The 17962-nt window shown below is 39.6% G+C and overlaps 3 protein-coding genes across 7 annotated transcripts in view; 2 read left to right on the top strand and 1 right to left on the bottom strand.

Moving 5' to 3' along the window:
* Nucleotides 1–2029: 2029 nt before the first annotated feature.
* On the bottom strand, nucleotides 2030–12841 carry LOC111430088 (probable alpha-mannosidase At5g13980). 3 transcript variants are annotated; one of them, XM_023066234.1, is made up of 29 exons: nucleotides 12371–12841; nucleotides 12223–12306; nucleotides 12036–12124; nucleotides 11659–11833; nucleotides 11468–11587; nucleotides 11302–11388; nucleotides 11149–11220; nucleotides 10943–11056; nucleotides 10545–10645; nucleotides 9815–9908; nucleotides 9556–9723; nucleotides 9372–9461; nucleotides 8396–8461; nucleotides 8242–8298; nucleotides 7839–8058; nucleotides 7623–7756; nucleotides 7103–7168; nucleotides 6910–6969; nucleotides 6122–6193; nucleotides 4790–4837; nucleotides 4546–4665; nucleotides 4371–4436; nucleotides 3574–3686; nucleotides 3391–3475; nucleotides 3187–3297; nucleotides 3018–3113; nucleotides 2741–2788; nucleotides 2562–2630; nucleotides 2030–2488 (listed from the first exon to the last, which is right to left on the bottom strand). In XM_023066234.1, exons 1-29 carry the CDS (start codon nucleotides 12647–12649, stop codon nucleotides 2288–2290), a joined length of 3105 nt encoding a protein of 1034 aa, XP_022922002.1. In that variant the 5' UTR covers nucleotides 12650–12841; the 3' UTR covers nucleotides 2030–2287. The 3 variants fall into 3 exon arrangements, with proteins under 3 accessions (XP_022922002.1, XP_022922004.1, XP_022922003.1); XM_023066236.1 differs by lacking the exons at nucleotides 4546–4665; nucleotides 4790–4837; XM_023066235.1 differs by lacking the exons at nucleotides 8242–8298; nucleotides 8396–8461.
* Nucleotides 12842–12877: 36 nt separating this feature from the next.
* Nucleotides 12878–14408, top strand: LOC111430090 (magnesium protoporphyrin IX methyltransferase, chloroplastic). Its single transcript, XM_023066240.1, has 2 exons — nucleotides 12878–13591; nucleotides 13780–14408. Exons 1-2 carry the CDS (start codon nucleotides 13004–13006, stop codon nucleotides 14161–14163), a joined length of 972 nt encoding a protein of 323 aa, XP_022922008.1. The 5' UTR covers nucleotides 12878–13003; the 3' UTR covers nucleotides 14164–14408.
* A 1031-nt stretch (nucleotides 14409–15439) lies between these two features.
* Nucleotides 15440–17962, top strand: part of LOC111430089 (protein BONZAI 1-like) — a 7742-nt gene continuing 5219 nt past the window's right edge. Inside the window, exons 1-7 of one of the 3 annotated variants that reach the window (XM_023066237.1) lie at nucleotides 15441–15685; nucleotides 16006–16053; nucleotides 16418–16566; nucleotides 16659–16707; nucleotides 17267–17323; nucleotides 17512–17700; nucleotides 17792–17926. In XM_023066237.1, coding sequence (XP_022922005.1) covers nucleotides 15545–15685; nucleotides 16006–16053; nucleotides 16418–16566; nucleotides 16659–16707; nucleotides 17267–17323; nucleotides 17512–17700; nucleotides 17792–17926 — 768 coding nt within the window. In that variant the 5' untranslated portion in view covers nucleotides 15441–15544. Of the gene's footprint in view, nucleotides 15686–16005; nucleotides 16054–16417; nucleotides 16567–16658; nucleotides 16708–17266; nucleotides 17324–17511; nucleotides 17701–17791; nucleotides 17927–17962 lie in introns of all 3 variants that reach the window. The other 2 variants (XM_023066238.1, XM_023066239.1) reach the window with 2 other exon arrangements.

The following is a 17962-nucleotide window of genomic DNA, read 5'->3' as shown; positions in this document are numbered from 1 at the left end:
TTGATTCCAGGCATTTACAGTTCCCCAAGACAAAAGAGCAAGATGTAAGTTCATCTTTATCAAGTCTTTGTACAATTCCCCAAGCCTATAACTCTCGTATCACGTATGATTGACAGAGCTTCCTATTACATTAAAAGATCTAAATATTACTCGCTCCTAGTTTCAGGTTTTCAGACCAAGAACAGCTGAAAAGTTAATTTAAAAACAAAGAAGTGCGCAGCAGCTGCACGAACCTGAAGCCTACCAACTTATTTTACATCAGGCAGCATACTCGGCAACGAACGCCCTGACCAGTATATACTCCAATTCCAAAATGATGAGAGGAAATTGGAGAATCTCAATGTACAAAATTCTCATTATGGTTTCCGGAGGCTCTACAAAAAGAAAGGAAAAAATAACCATATAAGGAATGGATCAATCAAAGCAACTCTGATACCCATGCAACGTAGGCTTTCGATCTGGAGACATCCAGAACGAACCGTCTCTTCTTCTTTGGGTGATCTTCCTCTCCACCAACTCTTCGATCTTTGTCATCAAGATGGCCGATGTACCTTCACAAACTTCTTGCTCCGAAGTAAACGCAGACCACCGCCAATTCAATCCAAGGCTATCGAAATCTTCCTACTTAACTCGACTATGTTGAGGGCCAGTAAACTGGCGTCATATTCTCCCAATTGTTTGTTTCCTGGGAAGCGATGAACATAAAACGTGGGCAGTGGGCTTCATTGGTACATCGCTTCCTTGATTCCCCCGACATCAAAGCGCGCGAATGGAATTAGTTTGCGTGTGTTCCAGAAAATTTAAATAACGTTATTAAACCATTTTTCGAACAAAAATTAATTCAAATATTTTTAGAATGGTCAAAATTTTCTGAGATTATGAATAATAGTTGTAAGTACACACGTAATTTTATTTACTTATTTAATTAGTTCATCTTAGTTCATCCATGTGTGAGTGGAGATCAACTCTACTAAACAACTAAATAACTGAAGTATGCTTGAGGTGGGCTAAACAACACCATCTCTAATATTTGTAATCTCAATTGCTTTGAATATTAAGATATTCAAAAATAAAAAATGAAAGATGGGTTTGATAAATTTTGCAGAGGCAGGGGCGAGAATGAGATTGGGAATTGGCATGGCTGCGTGAAGATTAAGGCAGAAGTGACAGCGAGCTGTGAGAGGTCCTAGCCTGGCTCGCAGTGCTGAAGGGTTCTCCTCTGCCCACCTCTTTCTGCTCGCTTTTAACCATAATCTCCCCCAAATGAAAATGTATTTTTTACTTGTAAACTTATAATGGACTAACTTTTGGTTTCCCCCCAATGAAAATGTATTCCTTACTTATAAACCCACAATCGACTAACTTTTGGTTTCCCCCAAATGAAAATGTATTCCTTACTTATAAACTCATAATCAACTCTTAGACGATGTGAGACTCTTCTCCCAAAAAAATCCTCAACAATCCTCCCATCGAACGAAGTACATCATAGAGCCTCCCCTCAGACCTATCATCTTCCAAAAAGTCCTCAACAATCCTCTCTCGAATAAAGTACACCATAGAGCCTCCCCTGAGACCTATGGAGCCCCCGAACAGCCTCCCCTTAATCGAGGCTTGACTCTTTCTCTAAAGCCTTCGAACAAAAGGTAAACAAAGTATACGTTTTGTTCGACACTTCAGTCACTTTATATTACACCTTCGAGACTCACAATTTCTTTGTTCGACAATTGAGAATTCTATTGACATAATTGAGTTAAGGACATGACTTTGATATCATATTAGAAACCACGAATCTCCACAATGGTATAATATTGTCCACTTTGAGCATAAGCTCTCGTGACTTTACTTTTGGTTTTCTCAAAATACCCAATTCCAATGGAGATGTATTCCTTACTTATAAATCCATAATCAAACCCTTAATTAGTCATCGTGGAACTTCTCTTCCAAAAATCCTCAACACCAACCAACCTTCTCGCTAATCTCTTTTTGGCTTCTATGCATACTGCAGCTTGTGTTTGTGGCAAAACCCAAGTTAAGCCACGAAGGCGTTATGTTATGGAAAATACTTGCCTGTTAGCAATACAACTCAATGTCCCAACCATAGTTTGTCACGTTGAGAACTTGTCGGATTAATTAACGTTTACAACATTCTTACTTCCAATAAACACACTGAATGTCTTCATCTTTATTTCCCCTTATTCGAGCAAGGCAGAAACTAGCTACTGGACCACCTCTTTTCGTCCTCTCTATACCCGGTTCATTGAATAATAGTGGCGTTACCTGGACATGATTATTTGACTGTAAAATCAATCAGGAAGGTTCGAATTTCCATGGGAGCTAGTTCTACCACCAACTTCGCTGAGTTCACAGGCCCTCCTCTCAAGGCCTTTTCTCCTTTAGAATTCCCTTCTACTTTCCACACCAACCTCTTCTTCTCCATTTCTGCTCTTTCTTGGTTGGCAGATAAACTTGTCTCCGTTACCTTGATTGTCTGAAAAATAATGGAATAACCACCTGTCAACTTTTATCACTCCATTTAACGGACAAAATAATAATGCTTCTACCTTCTTTTCAGGAAACAACTTCCTTAGTTCTACAGTAGCCATGACTGAAAGATCCTTATCCTCTCCAATCTTGCATTTGAATCACGAAAGAGAAACAATATGTAGTCAGAATATTACAAGTGACTGGTGAAGTACGGATTGTATCTAATAGAAATGCCGATATAAAGAGTTTCATTTACCTCGTACAAGTGTGCCAGACGTAAGAGAACTTTTCCATTCTCCAACTCCTGCAAATCCATGAAAAGTCACCACAATACGCAAAATTACTTGCCACAGGCTTTTCAGATGATAACTACCTTTTCGATGAAACGAAATCTTTTCGGTCATGGCTTTGTATTTATCAGAAGGTGATACGAACGTTAAAACATATCTCTACTCATGCAGTCTTTAAATTTATCTGAGATTAAAAACATAAGACTGAACAGCTTAATATGGATTAGTTAAGAAAATACAAACCTGTAGGGTTATAATCGCAACGTTCTCTGGTAGATGATAGGAGGGATATATTCCTGAAAAGGTTTTCAGATGAGACATTGTCCAATCATTTTTATCCTGCCCATAAATGAAGTCAGCAATTAAGCCGTGAATAGCACAGTAACAGTTCAGAATGCCAAGTACTTCTAACCTGCAATGCGAAGGCTAACAACATTGGAGAATAAATCTCCTGGCCAAATGAACGGCGCCATTTAGCACCCTCTCCTAATGGGTCTATTCGGAGATAATACTTCCCTGCTATCTGAAAAGCATGTTGAAAATGAAAATTATTGCGAGTCAAAAGCATGGAAGCAACTGTGAATCCAATGACCGCAGGGTTGACTGGTGTTCTTACAGTTAATCCAATGCATTCATCTTGAACACAAACAATTTCATTTAAAGCCTCATCAACACCTCGAGAATCATCATGGAGCAACCTCCTACCATCAGGAGAACCATAGCTTTCAGGGTCTAACGGCTATGTAAAAGTTGAGTTGGCATGTCATATTCATAACAATAAGTGGGAGGGGAAACAAACCTGTGAAGCATCAATTCCAGTTGCCCATCCCGAATGCTGGATCCCCCAACAGATCTGTCGACCAAAACCGAGAGCTCTCTGGTGTTGTCTTTCATGAAGATTCCAAGATTAATCTAGAAACACGTGTATGCAAGAAATTCGTGTCATGAAGTTAGTGATGGTTCTCTGGAAATTTGTTTAATGATTTGTGGAAGAAATTTGTGAAATGATGTTACTAAATATTAAAAAAACATGGGGTTTCATATCAAAACTAATCGACAAATAGATGAGTAAGAATAAGAAGACTGAGTTTTGTTCATCTTTCTGATGTGATATCTCAACACTAGGGAAACACAAGTGTTAGAGAAGACATGGAGAAAGACGATGACAATACAATTGAATAAAGGATAAGAACTACATGAATGTACTCGTGTTTTTTTAGGAAAAAAAAATAACAAGAAGAAGAATCTCATGTACACAGAGAGTACAACACATGTGGCTTCTATCTACAAATTAGTTTGTTATTTTTTCTCTCTCGATTCTCTGCACTGATAGTTCTGGTAGACCATGAGTTGAAATCAATGCTCGGGAATCAAATATTTAAGGTTTCGAATTCACTCAAACTACTGCCATTTCGATAAACAGATTTTGTGGCTGTAATTTATTGTCCACTTGATGATTTAACTTGTCCTGTCTTTCATGTAAAAGTTTAGATCAGATATGGAATGTTACACACATACCGAAAGAGAAATATAAAACTGAAGCAGAAAAAAAAACGTTACTAAGAATAACTCAAAGGTAATACATTTTTAACGTACTGGATAATAATTTCCCGCAACTGGTTGATTGACTTGAAGTTTCCAGTCTTTCCGATAATCCCGTATCTGCAAAAGCAACCATCCTATTCAATTATCTCTCAAGTCATAACAATTTAGACTTGATTGAAACTGCTCAAACACCCTAAAATGGAAAGGTTCTGTTCAATCACCGTACCCTTTCGATGAAATCCCGGCCATTAGAATCTGTATAAAATCTTTTGTCATTTTGGATTGTAGTTGTAATCTCAGTAGTGACCTCTTTACCAATTCTATCATCAACAGGTATTGGCCCAATCTGAAATCAAATTTCTGTTGGCGCTATATTTTCGCAAGACAAGATTTTTTTTTTTTTTTTTTTTTTTTTTTTTTTTTTGTGTGGAGAAAATGTATACCAACTCATGTGAGTTTGTGCTACTTACAATAAATTCAACTTCAGCATGCTCCCTTCCCTTATAAACCCTGGTAACCTGTAATAGTTGATATAAATGTGAAGTCATAACGGAAGCATCTTTCCTTTTATCATCTGTTGGCTTTACAAGATTATTGTCCTAATTAATGGCTGCTGAGTCAACATAGAATTCCTTGACAAATAACTTGCTGTTTAAAGAAGAGACAGAGAGAGATGGTAAATTCCTTAGGCATAAAAAATAAAGATAGAACCAAAAAAAATGGTCATATACAGGTGGAAGGAAGGTTTTTGCAGTACTAGCTTTCTCCTTGTTAGACGAACACGACTCTCCCCAGTGGTATGATATTGTCCACTTTGAGCATAAGTTCTCATGGCTTTGCTTTGGGCTTCCCCAAAAGGCCTCATATCAATGGAGAGAGTATTCTTTGTTTATAAACTCATGATCATTCCTTAAATTAGCCGATGTGGGACTTTCATCATCCAACACCTCCCCTCGAACAAAGTGCGCCTCCCCTTAATCGAGGCACGACTCCTTTGGGGTCTTAGTCATTTTTTACTGCCTTCGAGGAGGCTTGGCTCCTTTCCTTTTGGAGTTCTTTGTTCGATATTTGAGGATTTACCAATATATTGGCACGACTAAGTTTAGGGCATGGCTCTGATACCATGTTAGACGAACATGACTCTCCACAGTGGTATGATATTGTCCACTTTGAGCATAAGCTCTCATGGCTTTGCTTTGGGCTTCCCCAAAAGGCCTCATACCAATGGAGAGAGTATTCTTTGTTTATAAACCCATGATCATTCCCTAAATTAGCCGATGTGGGACTTTCATCATCCAACACTCCTAATTGCATGGAATTTTTAGCTCACCCTTTTTATTTGTCAACTCACCGCCCACAACTTGAAAGGAAAATTCATTTCAGCATTTTAAGCAGTTTATATTCCTCTTAATCAGTAATGTGAAAAACCAAGATTTTGAATGTCATACAAAAATCCATTTTTTCAATTCTGACCCAATATTTAATATGACCACATAAGCCCAAATAGAGACTTACAAAATGCTCGTACAATAACTAAAGAAAGTTGTTGAAGATTGTCCCTAGCTAATTAAAGGGAAGATCACTGTACGATGCCTTTTAGAGGTCCGTGGTTCATGGTATCAAACACATGCCCTTAACCTAGCCAATATCAATAGAATCTTTAAGTGTCAAATAAAGTGTGAGCCTTGAAAATGTAGTCACAGTGACTCAAGTGTCAAACAAATAGTACTTTGTTCGAGCCGAGGATTGTTGAGGTTTATAAGATTAAAATTCCATAATTCATGTTCTACATAAATACTTACCTGATATATCCAGGAATTGATTTTCTGATGAACTTCATCAAGTAGTGGTCCCCGCAAAACAGTCGTAAGAACCTGCAAATTGACATCATTTTTTCACAGCCCTCTAATTGGCCCCCAGTTACTAATGTATACAAGAAGAAGGAAGTATGTGAGAGGGAGATTAATTGTGATGTCCCACGTTAGTTGGGGAGGAGAACAAAACACCCTTTATAAGGGTGTGGAAACCTTCCCCTAGCAGACGTGTTTTAAAGCCGCCTTGAGGGAAAGCCCGAAAGGGAAAGCCCAAAGAAGAAAATATTTGCTAGTGGTGAATCTGGGCCGTAACAAATGGTATCAGAGCCAGACACCGAACGATGTACCAGCCTTCTCGCTGTTCCCCAAAGAGGGGTAGACACGAGGCGGTGTGCCAGTAATGGACATTGGCCCCAAAGGGAGGTGGATTTGGTGGCGGTCCCACGTCGTTGGAGAAAGAAACGAGAGACAGCGAGGATGCTGGCCCCCGGAAGGGGGTGGATTGTGATGTCCCACATAGGTTGGGGAGGAGAACAAAACACCCTTTATAAGGGTGTGGAAACCTTCCCCAAGCAGACGCGTTTCAAAGCCTTGAGGGGAAGCCCGAAAGGGAAACCCCAAAAAAGACAATATCTGCTAGTGGTGAATCTGGATGTGCAAAGTGGTGATGTAAAATGCAGGGCCCTTGCTTGGGATCTAAAAGAGGTGGGTAATCAGTACATAGCATCTATGGTAGTTTGCGGGTGGAGAGAATTCATGCTTTTGCCTATACTTACCGGCCATTCAGGACGGATGGGATATGTAAGATTCGGGCGAAACACGTATGCTCCAGAAGCCTTTGACAAGTAAAATTGCATCTCTATCAGACCTTTTCATGCACCATAAGCCTCCAGATGTTTATGCTCAAGCTCACCAGCACACGAATTGGAAAATGACAAAACAATCATGGGGTTTCATACAGATACATACCTGATAGTCCACGCTTCCATCATTTCCAGAGTAGAAACCATATGATTGCTCCAGAACTTCTTCTACCTTCAATATGAATTGAAGCCAAATTAGATAACTGAATATATTCAAATCTGCAAAAGGAAAAGAAAACATTTTCTGATATAAACCATTGAAAATATGCAAACTAAAAGAATTTCATTTGAAAAAATTTCCATGGAATACTACGGTGATGAAAGGATTAAAATGTCAATGTGTCGACTTTCTGGAAATTTCAATGTCCATAGATATTCCTGAAAACATAATATAAAAAAAAAATCAAAATTATTCCAATTAACAAGTCTTCTACACCTCGTATATAGGTTACAAGCTAGTACTTAAACTTATATTGGAAATATTTTGCTGACATTTTAAATATTTTATGATATTTTTTTCATGATACTAGAAATATTGATTAACCCCAAATATATATGGACCATCCAATCCATAGAAATATCTAACATGTCAACAAGTATTTTATTCCCTAGATCAAGTGACATACCGAAGTTCTGGTATTAATATACCGGGCAAGTTTTCCATCATGTGCAGTATAAATAAGTTTCAGGTTTCCTGGACCCACTTCTACAGTAGCATTTTGATGAGATTTGTAAATGGTCTGTCTTCCCGACTTGGCAGCTGCATTTGTTGGAAAGCTATCAGGGCATTTAGTAATAATCTATGATTATTAACATCACATAACAGTGAACTTTATGTTCACCTGCTCCTTTATCACTTGAGATGATATAAGTGCTGAAACCAAGAGGTGGAACTATTGCTGAAAATGCAAGCCAATGAGTAGGGATCGTTTTTGGCGATACACCCACGTAAGCAGTAGTGTGGAAGTCTCTAAAGCTCAAAGAGGCGTCAATTACAGGTAGAAGCTGTGACTCAACCTTTTTACCCGTTGAATCTTGGACAAAGATATCTTCATTGAAAACCTGTATCAAATATTAAAAACATGAGAGCCCCTACACTAAATTGGAACTTCTAAATGATGTAGACTAATGACAAAATTTTCATGCAATTCATCAGTTCTTGTAGGTATTATTCATATACAATAGAAATTGTCTCCAAAATTTTGCAACATACAGATAAAGGTTGAAAGGACTGAAAATACTCACGGGAATTCTTATTACATCCTCTCTCTTCCATCCCAAAGAATTATAGACAATGACCACCTACGTACATTACAAATTCAAATGTCAAGTCTTTGAATCAAACAAGTTTGACATGTGTACAAATGACAGAGAAAGATCATGAAAGCATTTCCCTCACCAAGTCTTTGCCATCTGATAGATCAACTTCTGACGCAGGACAATAACTAATATTTAGAAGTGGACACTGAAAGGATCGCCGGTTGGCCACGGAGAAGGAAAAAAAAATGAAATCAGTACATCTAACAAGGTTTCAGCAAGAGAGAAGATATAAGTTTCAATGGTGTAAAATAAAAGATGTGTTGAGGATGGTTGGTGGGGAGTCCCACATCTCCTGAGATGATCATGGGTTTATAGGTAAGGAATACATCTCCATTGGGTATTAGGCCTTTTGGGGAAACAAAAGCAAAGTCATGAGAGCTTATGCTCAAAGTGGACAATATTATACCATTGTGGAGGGTCGTGATTCCTAACATCGTATCAGAGTCATGCCCTTAACTTAGCTATGCTAATAGAATTCTAAAATATCGAACAAAAAAGTTGTGAGCCTCAAAGGTGTAGTAAAAAAGTGACTCAAGTGTCGAACAAAGGGTGTACTTTGTTCTAGGGCTCCAGAGAAAGGAGTCGAACCTCAATTAAGGGAAGGCTGTTTGAGGACTCCATAGGCCTCAGAAGAGGCTCTATGGTATACTTTGTTCAAGGGAAGGATTGTTGATGAGGAGTCCCACATCGGCTAATTAAAGAGATGATCATGGGTTTATAAGTAAGGAATACATCTCCATTGGTATGAAGCCTTTTGGGGAAACCAAAAGCAAAGTTATGAAAATTTATGTTCAAAGTGGACAATATCATACAAGTGTGGAGGATCGTGATTCATAACAAGATGTTCATGGAAGAAAGTTAAAAAGGATGCTGTTATGCTATAGTTGCAAAACCTATCTATTAAATACTAAAAATATACATCTTGCTCAACTTAACTACTCTTTTTATTTTTAAGTTGACTTTATTTTGGTATTTGGTCGATACAAACCCAAAGCATTTAGGCTGTGGGCTAATGCAGATAGAAAGTAAATACAGCTCAAAGTCGTAAAGATTGCCTGTTGAATTTTTGCCGCTGGAATCTGGCACTCGCCTGTGGAAGACAATTGTGATAAGCAGGCAAGCGATGTTGCAACTAATTTTTCTGCCTAAAAGCCGCATCATAGCAGGGAGTTCATTTGAGAATACAGAGGAACAAAAGCAACCACTATTATAGTTTGATGAGATATTTTTGCACATTACCTCCTTGTAACCAATTGAAAGTCTTTTTGCATAATCATTAGCCACATGTTGCTTCTCGGTTCCAGTGATTGCATCATGATGTTGAGCAAGTGCCAAAGCATCTGCTAAAGAATCTGTTTTAGGTCCTGATTTGCTCTTTCCTTTAAAGAATTCCAATTGCCGCGCAGCCTGTTTATGTTGTAGATGCAACTAATAAAGAAACAATGCATCCTTGGAAACCAGGTCCAGCATGGGAAAAGTTAAAAACAGATTAGTGTACCAAGTAGTAACTGCTCATCATTCTGACATAACCTTTAAGGGCAGGCCTACTAGTAAAATATCCAGTCCAGTAAGCATTGACCCTATCTGCATATCTGACCAACACAACATGTTAGGACGCCACAATAACACACTCGATCTAGATGAACACAAAAAATCTGAGAGAAAAAATGCAAGGAAGAATATTGGCTAGAGGTTTATATTGATGACTTCAAGTATGAAATACATACCATTTTTTTTGTAATTCCTATGATTCAATTGGAGCTTATCACTGGAAAAGAATTAATTTAGATAGTCCTTTGTGGCTGGCAACTAGATCGATGCATTATTGCTTTAAGAGAAGTCCCTATCAAAGTTCATTATGAATTTTTGGGTACCCATCATGAGATTTATGGGTACTATCTATAGTCAAAAGTATAAAAAAAGAAATTATTTGTATATACATTTGAACCACCGTGGGTCATATTTCTCTATCGAGAAATCGAAGAGGCTGTACAAGAATTTTTTTCGGGCCTGCTCATATGGTACGTAATCATCTGGTATCTATGCAAAAAGCACATTTTCAAAACACTGCCTAAGGAGTATGTCATCTATCATTTACCATATATAACTTTACTATGCATAACGGTTGGGTAAGCTATAAATATGCAGCAGGCTCCATGACCTAATACAACACACTTCATACCAAATAACCAAATTATTAATCTTGAACTTTGAAATTCCCAACTTACGGAAAATAGTCGTCGGTCTTGACAGGCCAGTATTCATCTGCTGCATATTTGGCATCAGTGTATATGGATGGCGTTGAGTACAAGGCATTCACACGCCCATCCTACAAGCATTATTTAGTATAATAACATCCTCATGATATGGGGAAAGTCAAGCACTTCAATCTGTCCCATAGGTGGCCAAAACTCAACATAAAGAAAATTGACACAGAATAAATCACTTCAAGGGAAGGGAGGGAGGGAGGCAGGGAATAGGATGCAATACTCAAATAAAATAGACAAGAAAATAGATGTGAGACGTGGTTTCTACATCATAATCCACGATCTTGATTTTCCGCTTACTGTCAATGTTAGGTAAAAGGATGTCATTCACAAGAAATAACATATCTAGTTGGACTTACTTGATTGACGTAATGAATAAACTTGTCCATTTGCCTGAACCATGTATGTGCGTATTGGTAATTGAAATCAGTTCCCATGGTCCACATAATATGGTTTGTGCGAGTAATGTTGGCCTGAAGGGAAAAAAAAAACGAGGAAATTTGTAATTCTGTAATGTCATTCGGAATCCGGGGGGCGGGGGGTCCATAATCAAAACTTTACGTACTTGTGCGATAGCAGCAGATACGAAGTCATTGATTCGGTCAGGAACGTTATAATCGAACAAGTCGATGTCATCCTTGAGAATCGGAAAAAATATAGTTACTACAAAATGACTTTAATTTAACACACGAATCAAACAGATATGATGATATATTACCTGGACCAAGGGGGATTCAGAATCCACTTCAAAGTAAAAATTACTGGAGGGAGGTTCGTAATTTTCGGGAAAGGCGCCCGTGAAGATCTGCGAGTTGAAGAGGGGAGAGATGAAATGCGAAGAAAGAAGGGGAAATGACTGGGATGGGGAAAAGAAGGAGAGTGACCTGTGCAGAAGAACCAAAAGTTTTGGAAGCTTGCCAGACAAGCTCGAGAGTTTTATCAACTTTCCGCTTAGCTCTATCTTGATAGTCGATTCTCGCAAAGAAAAGTGAGTCGAAGCCGAGCTAGGCGAAAAAAGAAAGTGAAAGAGAGACATGGAATTATTTGTAGCTGTTGTTGTAGAGAATGGACATACCTCAGCGCCAAGCAGGTAGGCTTGCACTGCAGAGTGTCCAAAGGGATCTATTTGCCAACCAATTCTGGGAGTTACGTTGAATTGTTGTTTGAGATATCGATGGCCCAGAGTTGTCTGGTCAATCATATCGATGTAATGTGCAGTAGCCTCGTCATGCATGCACATCCCTCCATTTCTGCAACAAACACACAAACTCACTTCCTGACTCAAAACACCAAACCAGTCTTCTGCGACTATGCATGCCAAATATTGTCTAAAAAAGTAATAATAATAACTTAATTCAATAGAACTGGGTAATTCAAAAGGAAAAATAACATAAAACTTAAAGGCAGGCAAGAGAAAATGTAAATATGATGGTGGGGGAAAAGAGACAGTACATGAACTCTAGTTGACCGGATTGGACAAGGTGGCGGACGGTGGTTTGGATGGAAGGGGTCTGGCGTCTCCACCAACGCTGGAAGAAGGCCTACGCGGAAGGATGCAATGTGAATAATTAGTGTCTTTCTTTCATATATATAATGAGTGATTTTGTATGAAGAAGGTAAGGAAGGAAAAAGGAGATGCCTGTTCGACATAGATGAACTTGCGGTTCTTGTCGGCCAACAATGCAGGGATTAAAGAATCGAGGACATTCTGAACGCAAGCTCCCTGGTAATTGTAAGTGTTAGTTTAGAAGGCAGAATGTAATTAATTGGAAAGAGGAGGCAGGTACCTGAATGGAATGGTTGGAACCCACGTAGTACTGATCCACGGTCTTCAACCATCCGACGTCGTCGTGGGAGTGAGGAACCAGGTGAACGTTGAGTTTTCCGGGGACAAGGCCGGCAGAGGTATTGTAGGCGAAGCAGGTGGGAGAGGGAAATGGAAGGATGGGTGAGAAGAGGTGGAAGAGGAAGGGGAGAAATAATAGTATCAGAGTCGGCATATGGATGGAGTAGGATCGACGGTCTCTGCGGAAGCGGTGTGATGGGTTTTCATTTTGAATGATCATATACTTGGGAGGCAGAGTAGATATTTTGATATATCATATTTGTTTGGTTCGAATGAATCCATGGACTTCAGGTTGGAGTCAATCAAGTGTGCATGCCATTCCCCTCCTGTCGTCTATCTACTTCTCCTTGGGCAGTAAATAAATAGAATATTAATGAGAATTATATTACAGAAATACCGGATGAGCCACCGTGGGCGTGGGACCCATGAGAATCGGGGGAGATAATCCGAAAAGATCTGTGTGGATTAGCTTGGCCCTGCGCCTTACCCACTCCCATCGCACCTCACAGGTAGTCGTCTCACATACTTCCTCTTCCCGCCACCGCCGCTCGGACGGAGCAGGGATACGGTAACCATGGCTCACTCCGCATTTCCATATCCCACACTCTGCTTCCACCCCGACTCTACCACAAATCCTCGATTCTTCCTGTCTCCACCCCCTCTCAAGCTTGTTAAATTTTCAAGAACGCCCAATGTTAATGCGCCTGCGCCTGCCCCACCACTCTCCGCCGTAGCTACCGAACTCCCCGTCGTCGACGGGGCAACAATTGCAGCGATCGGCGGCGGTTCGGTTGCCGCGCTCGCTGCCGTTCTATCTCTCACCGACCCGGAGAGACGTCGCCGCCTGCAGGCCGAAGAGGTGGGTGGTGGCGACAAGGATGTGGTGAAGGAATACTTCAACAATTCGGGGTTTCAGAGGTGGAAGAAAATATATGGAGAGACTGATGATGTGAACCGGGTGCAGCGAGACATTAGGTTGGGTCACTCCAAGACGGTGGAGAATGTGATGGGCATGTTGAAAGATGAGGGCCCACTCACAGGAGTAACAGTCTGCGATGCCGGCTGTGGAACCGGTAGCTTATCCATTCCGCTGGCCAAGGAAGGTGCCATCGTCTTCGCCAGTGATATTTCTGCTGCTATGGTCGCCGAGGCCCAAAACAAGGTGCGCACCGTTGCTTCCCCTACTTCCTTTCTCCTTCTACTGTAATTTATCTGTCCAGTGTTCTAAAATGCATCCGCACCCCTCTGTGTGTATGTGAAATTGAATGTGAGATATAGTTGCTTTCTGTGTTGGCCCAAAAAAAAAAAAAAAAAGGAAAAGAAATTGAACGTGGGATTAAACTGGCGCAGGCAAAAGAAGAGGTTGCGGGAGGCGTGGTGCCAAAATTTGAAGTGAAGGATTTGGAGAGCTTGGAAGGGAAGTATGATACGGTAGTATGTCTGGATGTTTTGATACACTATCCCCAGAACAAGGCAGACGGCATGATTGCGCACCTTGCATCCTTAGCTGAAAAGCGTTTGATCATAAGCTTTGCGCCCAAAACATTTTACTATGATCTGCTGAAGAGGGTGGGAGAGTTGTTCCCCGGACCTTCCAAGGCAACCAGGGCATATCTGCACTCGGAGGCAGACGTGGAGACCGCGTTGCGGAGGGTTGGCTGGAAAATTAGGAAGAGAGGTCTAGTCTCCACCCAGTTTTACTTTGCCACACTGGTTGAGGCAGTTCCTGCTTGACACGGACCTTCTTGCCTTGTATTTCAGTTTTGATTCTTCCTCTTCCTGTATTACTCCCCCACCCCTTGTTGTATCGTCGGAATGCTCCCAAAGACCCCGAGACCCCAAATGGATGTATCCAGATGAATTGGACTTTATATGAATTGTTTTTAGTTATTACAGTCTAGAGTCCTATGCTTAAGTTTCCCACGAGGGATTCTTTAAAGAACATGATAACAATGCAATGAAATCATCTTGTTGCTTCACAATGTTCTTAAATCTTAATGGTTGAATTAAGCTCCATGAGATTGCAGCTTGGGTTGGTTTCATTCTTACTGCATATGGGATGACTTGGTTGTAGCTTGAGTAGGTTCATTCTTTTGGATGCCGAATGGTTTGATTGTAGCTTCGGTCGGTTTCATTCTTAGTCGGTTCATTCATGTAGTTCGAAGAGGAACAAAATAGAAGCTAATAGACCTGTGATGTTCGAATAAAGAAAAAGAACATGAATGAACCGAGATTTTATTCAAATGAGAGTGATCCGAGGGGTATGATGGTTAAAAAATGTTTAAGAAAAGTTGATAGTTACTAAATATACTTATATTTCTTTTCGGTAACTCAATCCTAATAACTTAGAAGTTAAGTATGTTTGGTTTGGAGCAATCCTGTGTTACATAATCGCCTATGAATTTTTCTAAAACATATAAGCGATGCCAAAAGAACATGAACGACTAAGGAGTGAAAACATGTTAAAAGAACATTTAGTTTGTAGCGATAATAACAAAACATGGTACAACGTCCCGTGGTAGTCTACGAGATATTTTTTATGCGGTCATGTTGCTCTAGAATATTAGAGTGACAGAGGTATTAATTTAAATATATATATATATATTTTTCTCAACAGCAGAGGAGATGGCCTGAAGATACAGTATTTATGTTATGGGAGAGTAAAGGGTTTTGGGCGCAAAGCTTGTATCCCTATAGGGTATCATTTATTGGCACCCGGGAAACCATGCCTACTCTTCACGAGCATGGCACCCGGGAACCATGCCTACTCTTCAGGAACAAGCCACAAAGTTAAATATTGAATCAAGCCTCCCTTTTATTTCTCATGTCCATTGGTGATGTTTGAAGTCCACGTCGTGGTTGACCTGGGAATCCCAATTACTACACAGGAATAAGCCAAAAACCAAGTCCCCACCAAGCATTACCGATTAGCCTGTACCAACTTCTCATACTTTGAAAGCTGTGTTTATTGAAGTATAAAATAATTAGTTATTGATTATTAATTTATACTTTCCTTTTTCTTATATTTTCTGCTCACCTTTGGAGCTCCACTTGGAGTTGGACTTTGCAAGCACCTACCCTCACCTCCTCAACTTTCGCCTCCTACTTTTGGGCAATGGGCAACTGCTTTTCCGACGACGCCGTTGGCCGCTCTGCCGCCGGTGCCACTCCCTTCTCCCAAAATAATACTTCCAACACCGCCGTAGATTGTTTCTTGTTGTCTCGGGGCTACCGTGGCCTCTATTCCCAGATCGAGGTTCTCTTCCCCTTTCTGCTTACACCTACTTCTTTCAATTACTTCTGACTTCACCACAGCTTTTCCTTCACCCTTCCCTTTCTCTTCTGTTGCTATTCCCATGTGGGTTCTATTCTCTACTCGAGTATACATATTAAGTTTTGCACTATACGGATTCCGCCGATTCTTCTTCTGCATCGACCTTGTTTTTGCTTTTGCTCTCTCTCTCTGGACACCTACTCATGCTTGCTTCCTCTGTTGTTACTTGTTCTTAATTTCATCTAATTTACACCCATCTAACTCGTTTCATCCTCCTATTTCTTCTCCTTCTCTAATCGCAGCTCTCATTCTCTGCATCTAACTTGCGGGACCGTGATGTTTTCTCCCAGGTCGGTATCTCTTTCATGGACGTCGAAACACTATATATCTTGATAATGATTTTCATGTAAGATATAGGCTTTTGTTTCCTTGGAAGAATAACATTAATAAATTAGGCTTCCCTATACCTGTGTTTACAACGTTGCTGTAGTACTTCCATTGCTAGACTGAGTGAAAAGAGTCGCTGATCTACTACCATTTCTGGAGCTCTTTTTAGTGATTGAGAATATTTAATGCATATTTACTCGCTCGGAAGTCACATATTTCGCTAGTTTGGTTTACTTTGGATTTGTTAATGGTAGTGTCAATACCCGGCCATCTATTGATACCATTGTTTCCCCAAAAATCTCCTGTCGGAAATTTTATTTTCCTCAGAGTGATCCCATGGTGGTAATCTACACAAAAGGAAGAGACGGAAAACTAGAAGAGCTTGACCGCACAGAAGTAATTCAAAATTCATTAAACCCAAAATGGATCCATAAGCTAAAGATTACCTATCTATTTGAGGTTGTGCAAACTTTGGTGTAAGTTTATATGGTCATTTTGCTATCTCTACTTCATCAGGTGTATATCTTACTGCTGCTGCGATAATCAAGGCATTGATATCTTATCACAGGTTTTTTGTATATGACGTCGATACTCAATATCAAAATCTAGGAGTAAAGGTAGGCATCTATGAGAATTTTTATGGCTAAACATATGCTTGCCGAATTAAGTTAAATTTTGACTAGATATTTGTTATTAGCCACATAATAGTAGATCCAGTATTGCCAATACTCCCAAGACTGAAGGGTAATATGTGATATTTGATTCAGTTTTTTTTTGTTTTTCCCCTCATCTTCTTTCCCTTGCACCAGCTATTGTATTAATCTCTGGGGAAACTGGACATCTATCTTTAACCCAAAAACCAGAACTTGATTAATCTATTTTTATGTCAATATTATACTTTTTATAATCCTTATAGATTTGAAAGAAATTTGGAAAAGATTATTGTATCTCTTTGACTCTCTTTTTAATGAGGAATAAATATAAAACCTTTAGTTGCAATTTTGGAACTCTGGTTCATTTTTCTCCCCAGATTTGTTACTTATGTTCCTCGATGCCCAACGCCAATTGATCTCTATGTTTACGTGATGTCGGTTTTTATTCTAACAGATTTTTATAAAATCGCTGTAACTATTTATCTCGAGATTTAGTTAATGATGGAGAATCTAAATTATGCAGATGCTGAAGCTAGATGAACAGCAATATCTTGGTGAAGCAACTTGTGTACTATCTGAGGTATTGCATGGTTAAAATGCTATCATGTTGAGTATTTACTTGCACATGATTTGAGTGTTATATGCTGAATGTGGCTATTGAGTGCTTTCCGTCATAACTGTGCAAAGGGATATAATTTGTAATCTAAAGTTAATTATTTAGTTTGTGAATTCAGATTATGTTCATCACTAGCCTTTTCTATCTTACAGATAGTGACCAAATCAGAAAGGTCACTTACCTTGGATCTAGTTTATAGAGAAGAATCAACCAGCTCTACTCATACACACCACCGTGGAAAATTTACTGTTCATGCTGAGGAGTGTGTTAGCTCAAAGACCACCACAGAGATGATATTGAGGTGTTCAGACTTGGAACACAAGGATCTCTTCTCACGAATTGTATGCATTATTGAGATGTTAATTCATTTCCTTTTGGTATGTGTACAAGGAGTGTGAATTATGTTTGTTGCGTTTCTGATTCATGAAATAGGACCCTTTTCTGGTTATTTCAAAAACTGTTGAGAGTAAGAGCTCAATTCCAGTTTGCAAAACTGAAGTCATAAAGAATGATTTGAATCCCACATGGAAGCCCGTATTCTTGAATATGCAACAAGTTGGAAGCAAGGTACAACATACCCCTTTGGACACTCGAGAAATGAAC

This window comes from Cucurbita moschata, unplaced genomic scaffold, assembly GCF_002738365.1.
Source record: "Cucurbita moschata cultivar Rifu unplaced genomic scaffold, Cmos_1.0 Cmo_Scf00032, whole genome shotgun sequence".
In the NCBI taxonomy this organism is placed as follows: Eukaryota; Viridiplantae; Streptophyta; class Magnoliopsida; order Cucurbitales; family Cucurbitaceae; genus Cucurbita; species Cucurbita moschata.
The sequence above is the reverse complement of the archived record's forward strand: the minus strand, read 5'-3'. Positions and strand labels throughout refer to the sequence as shown.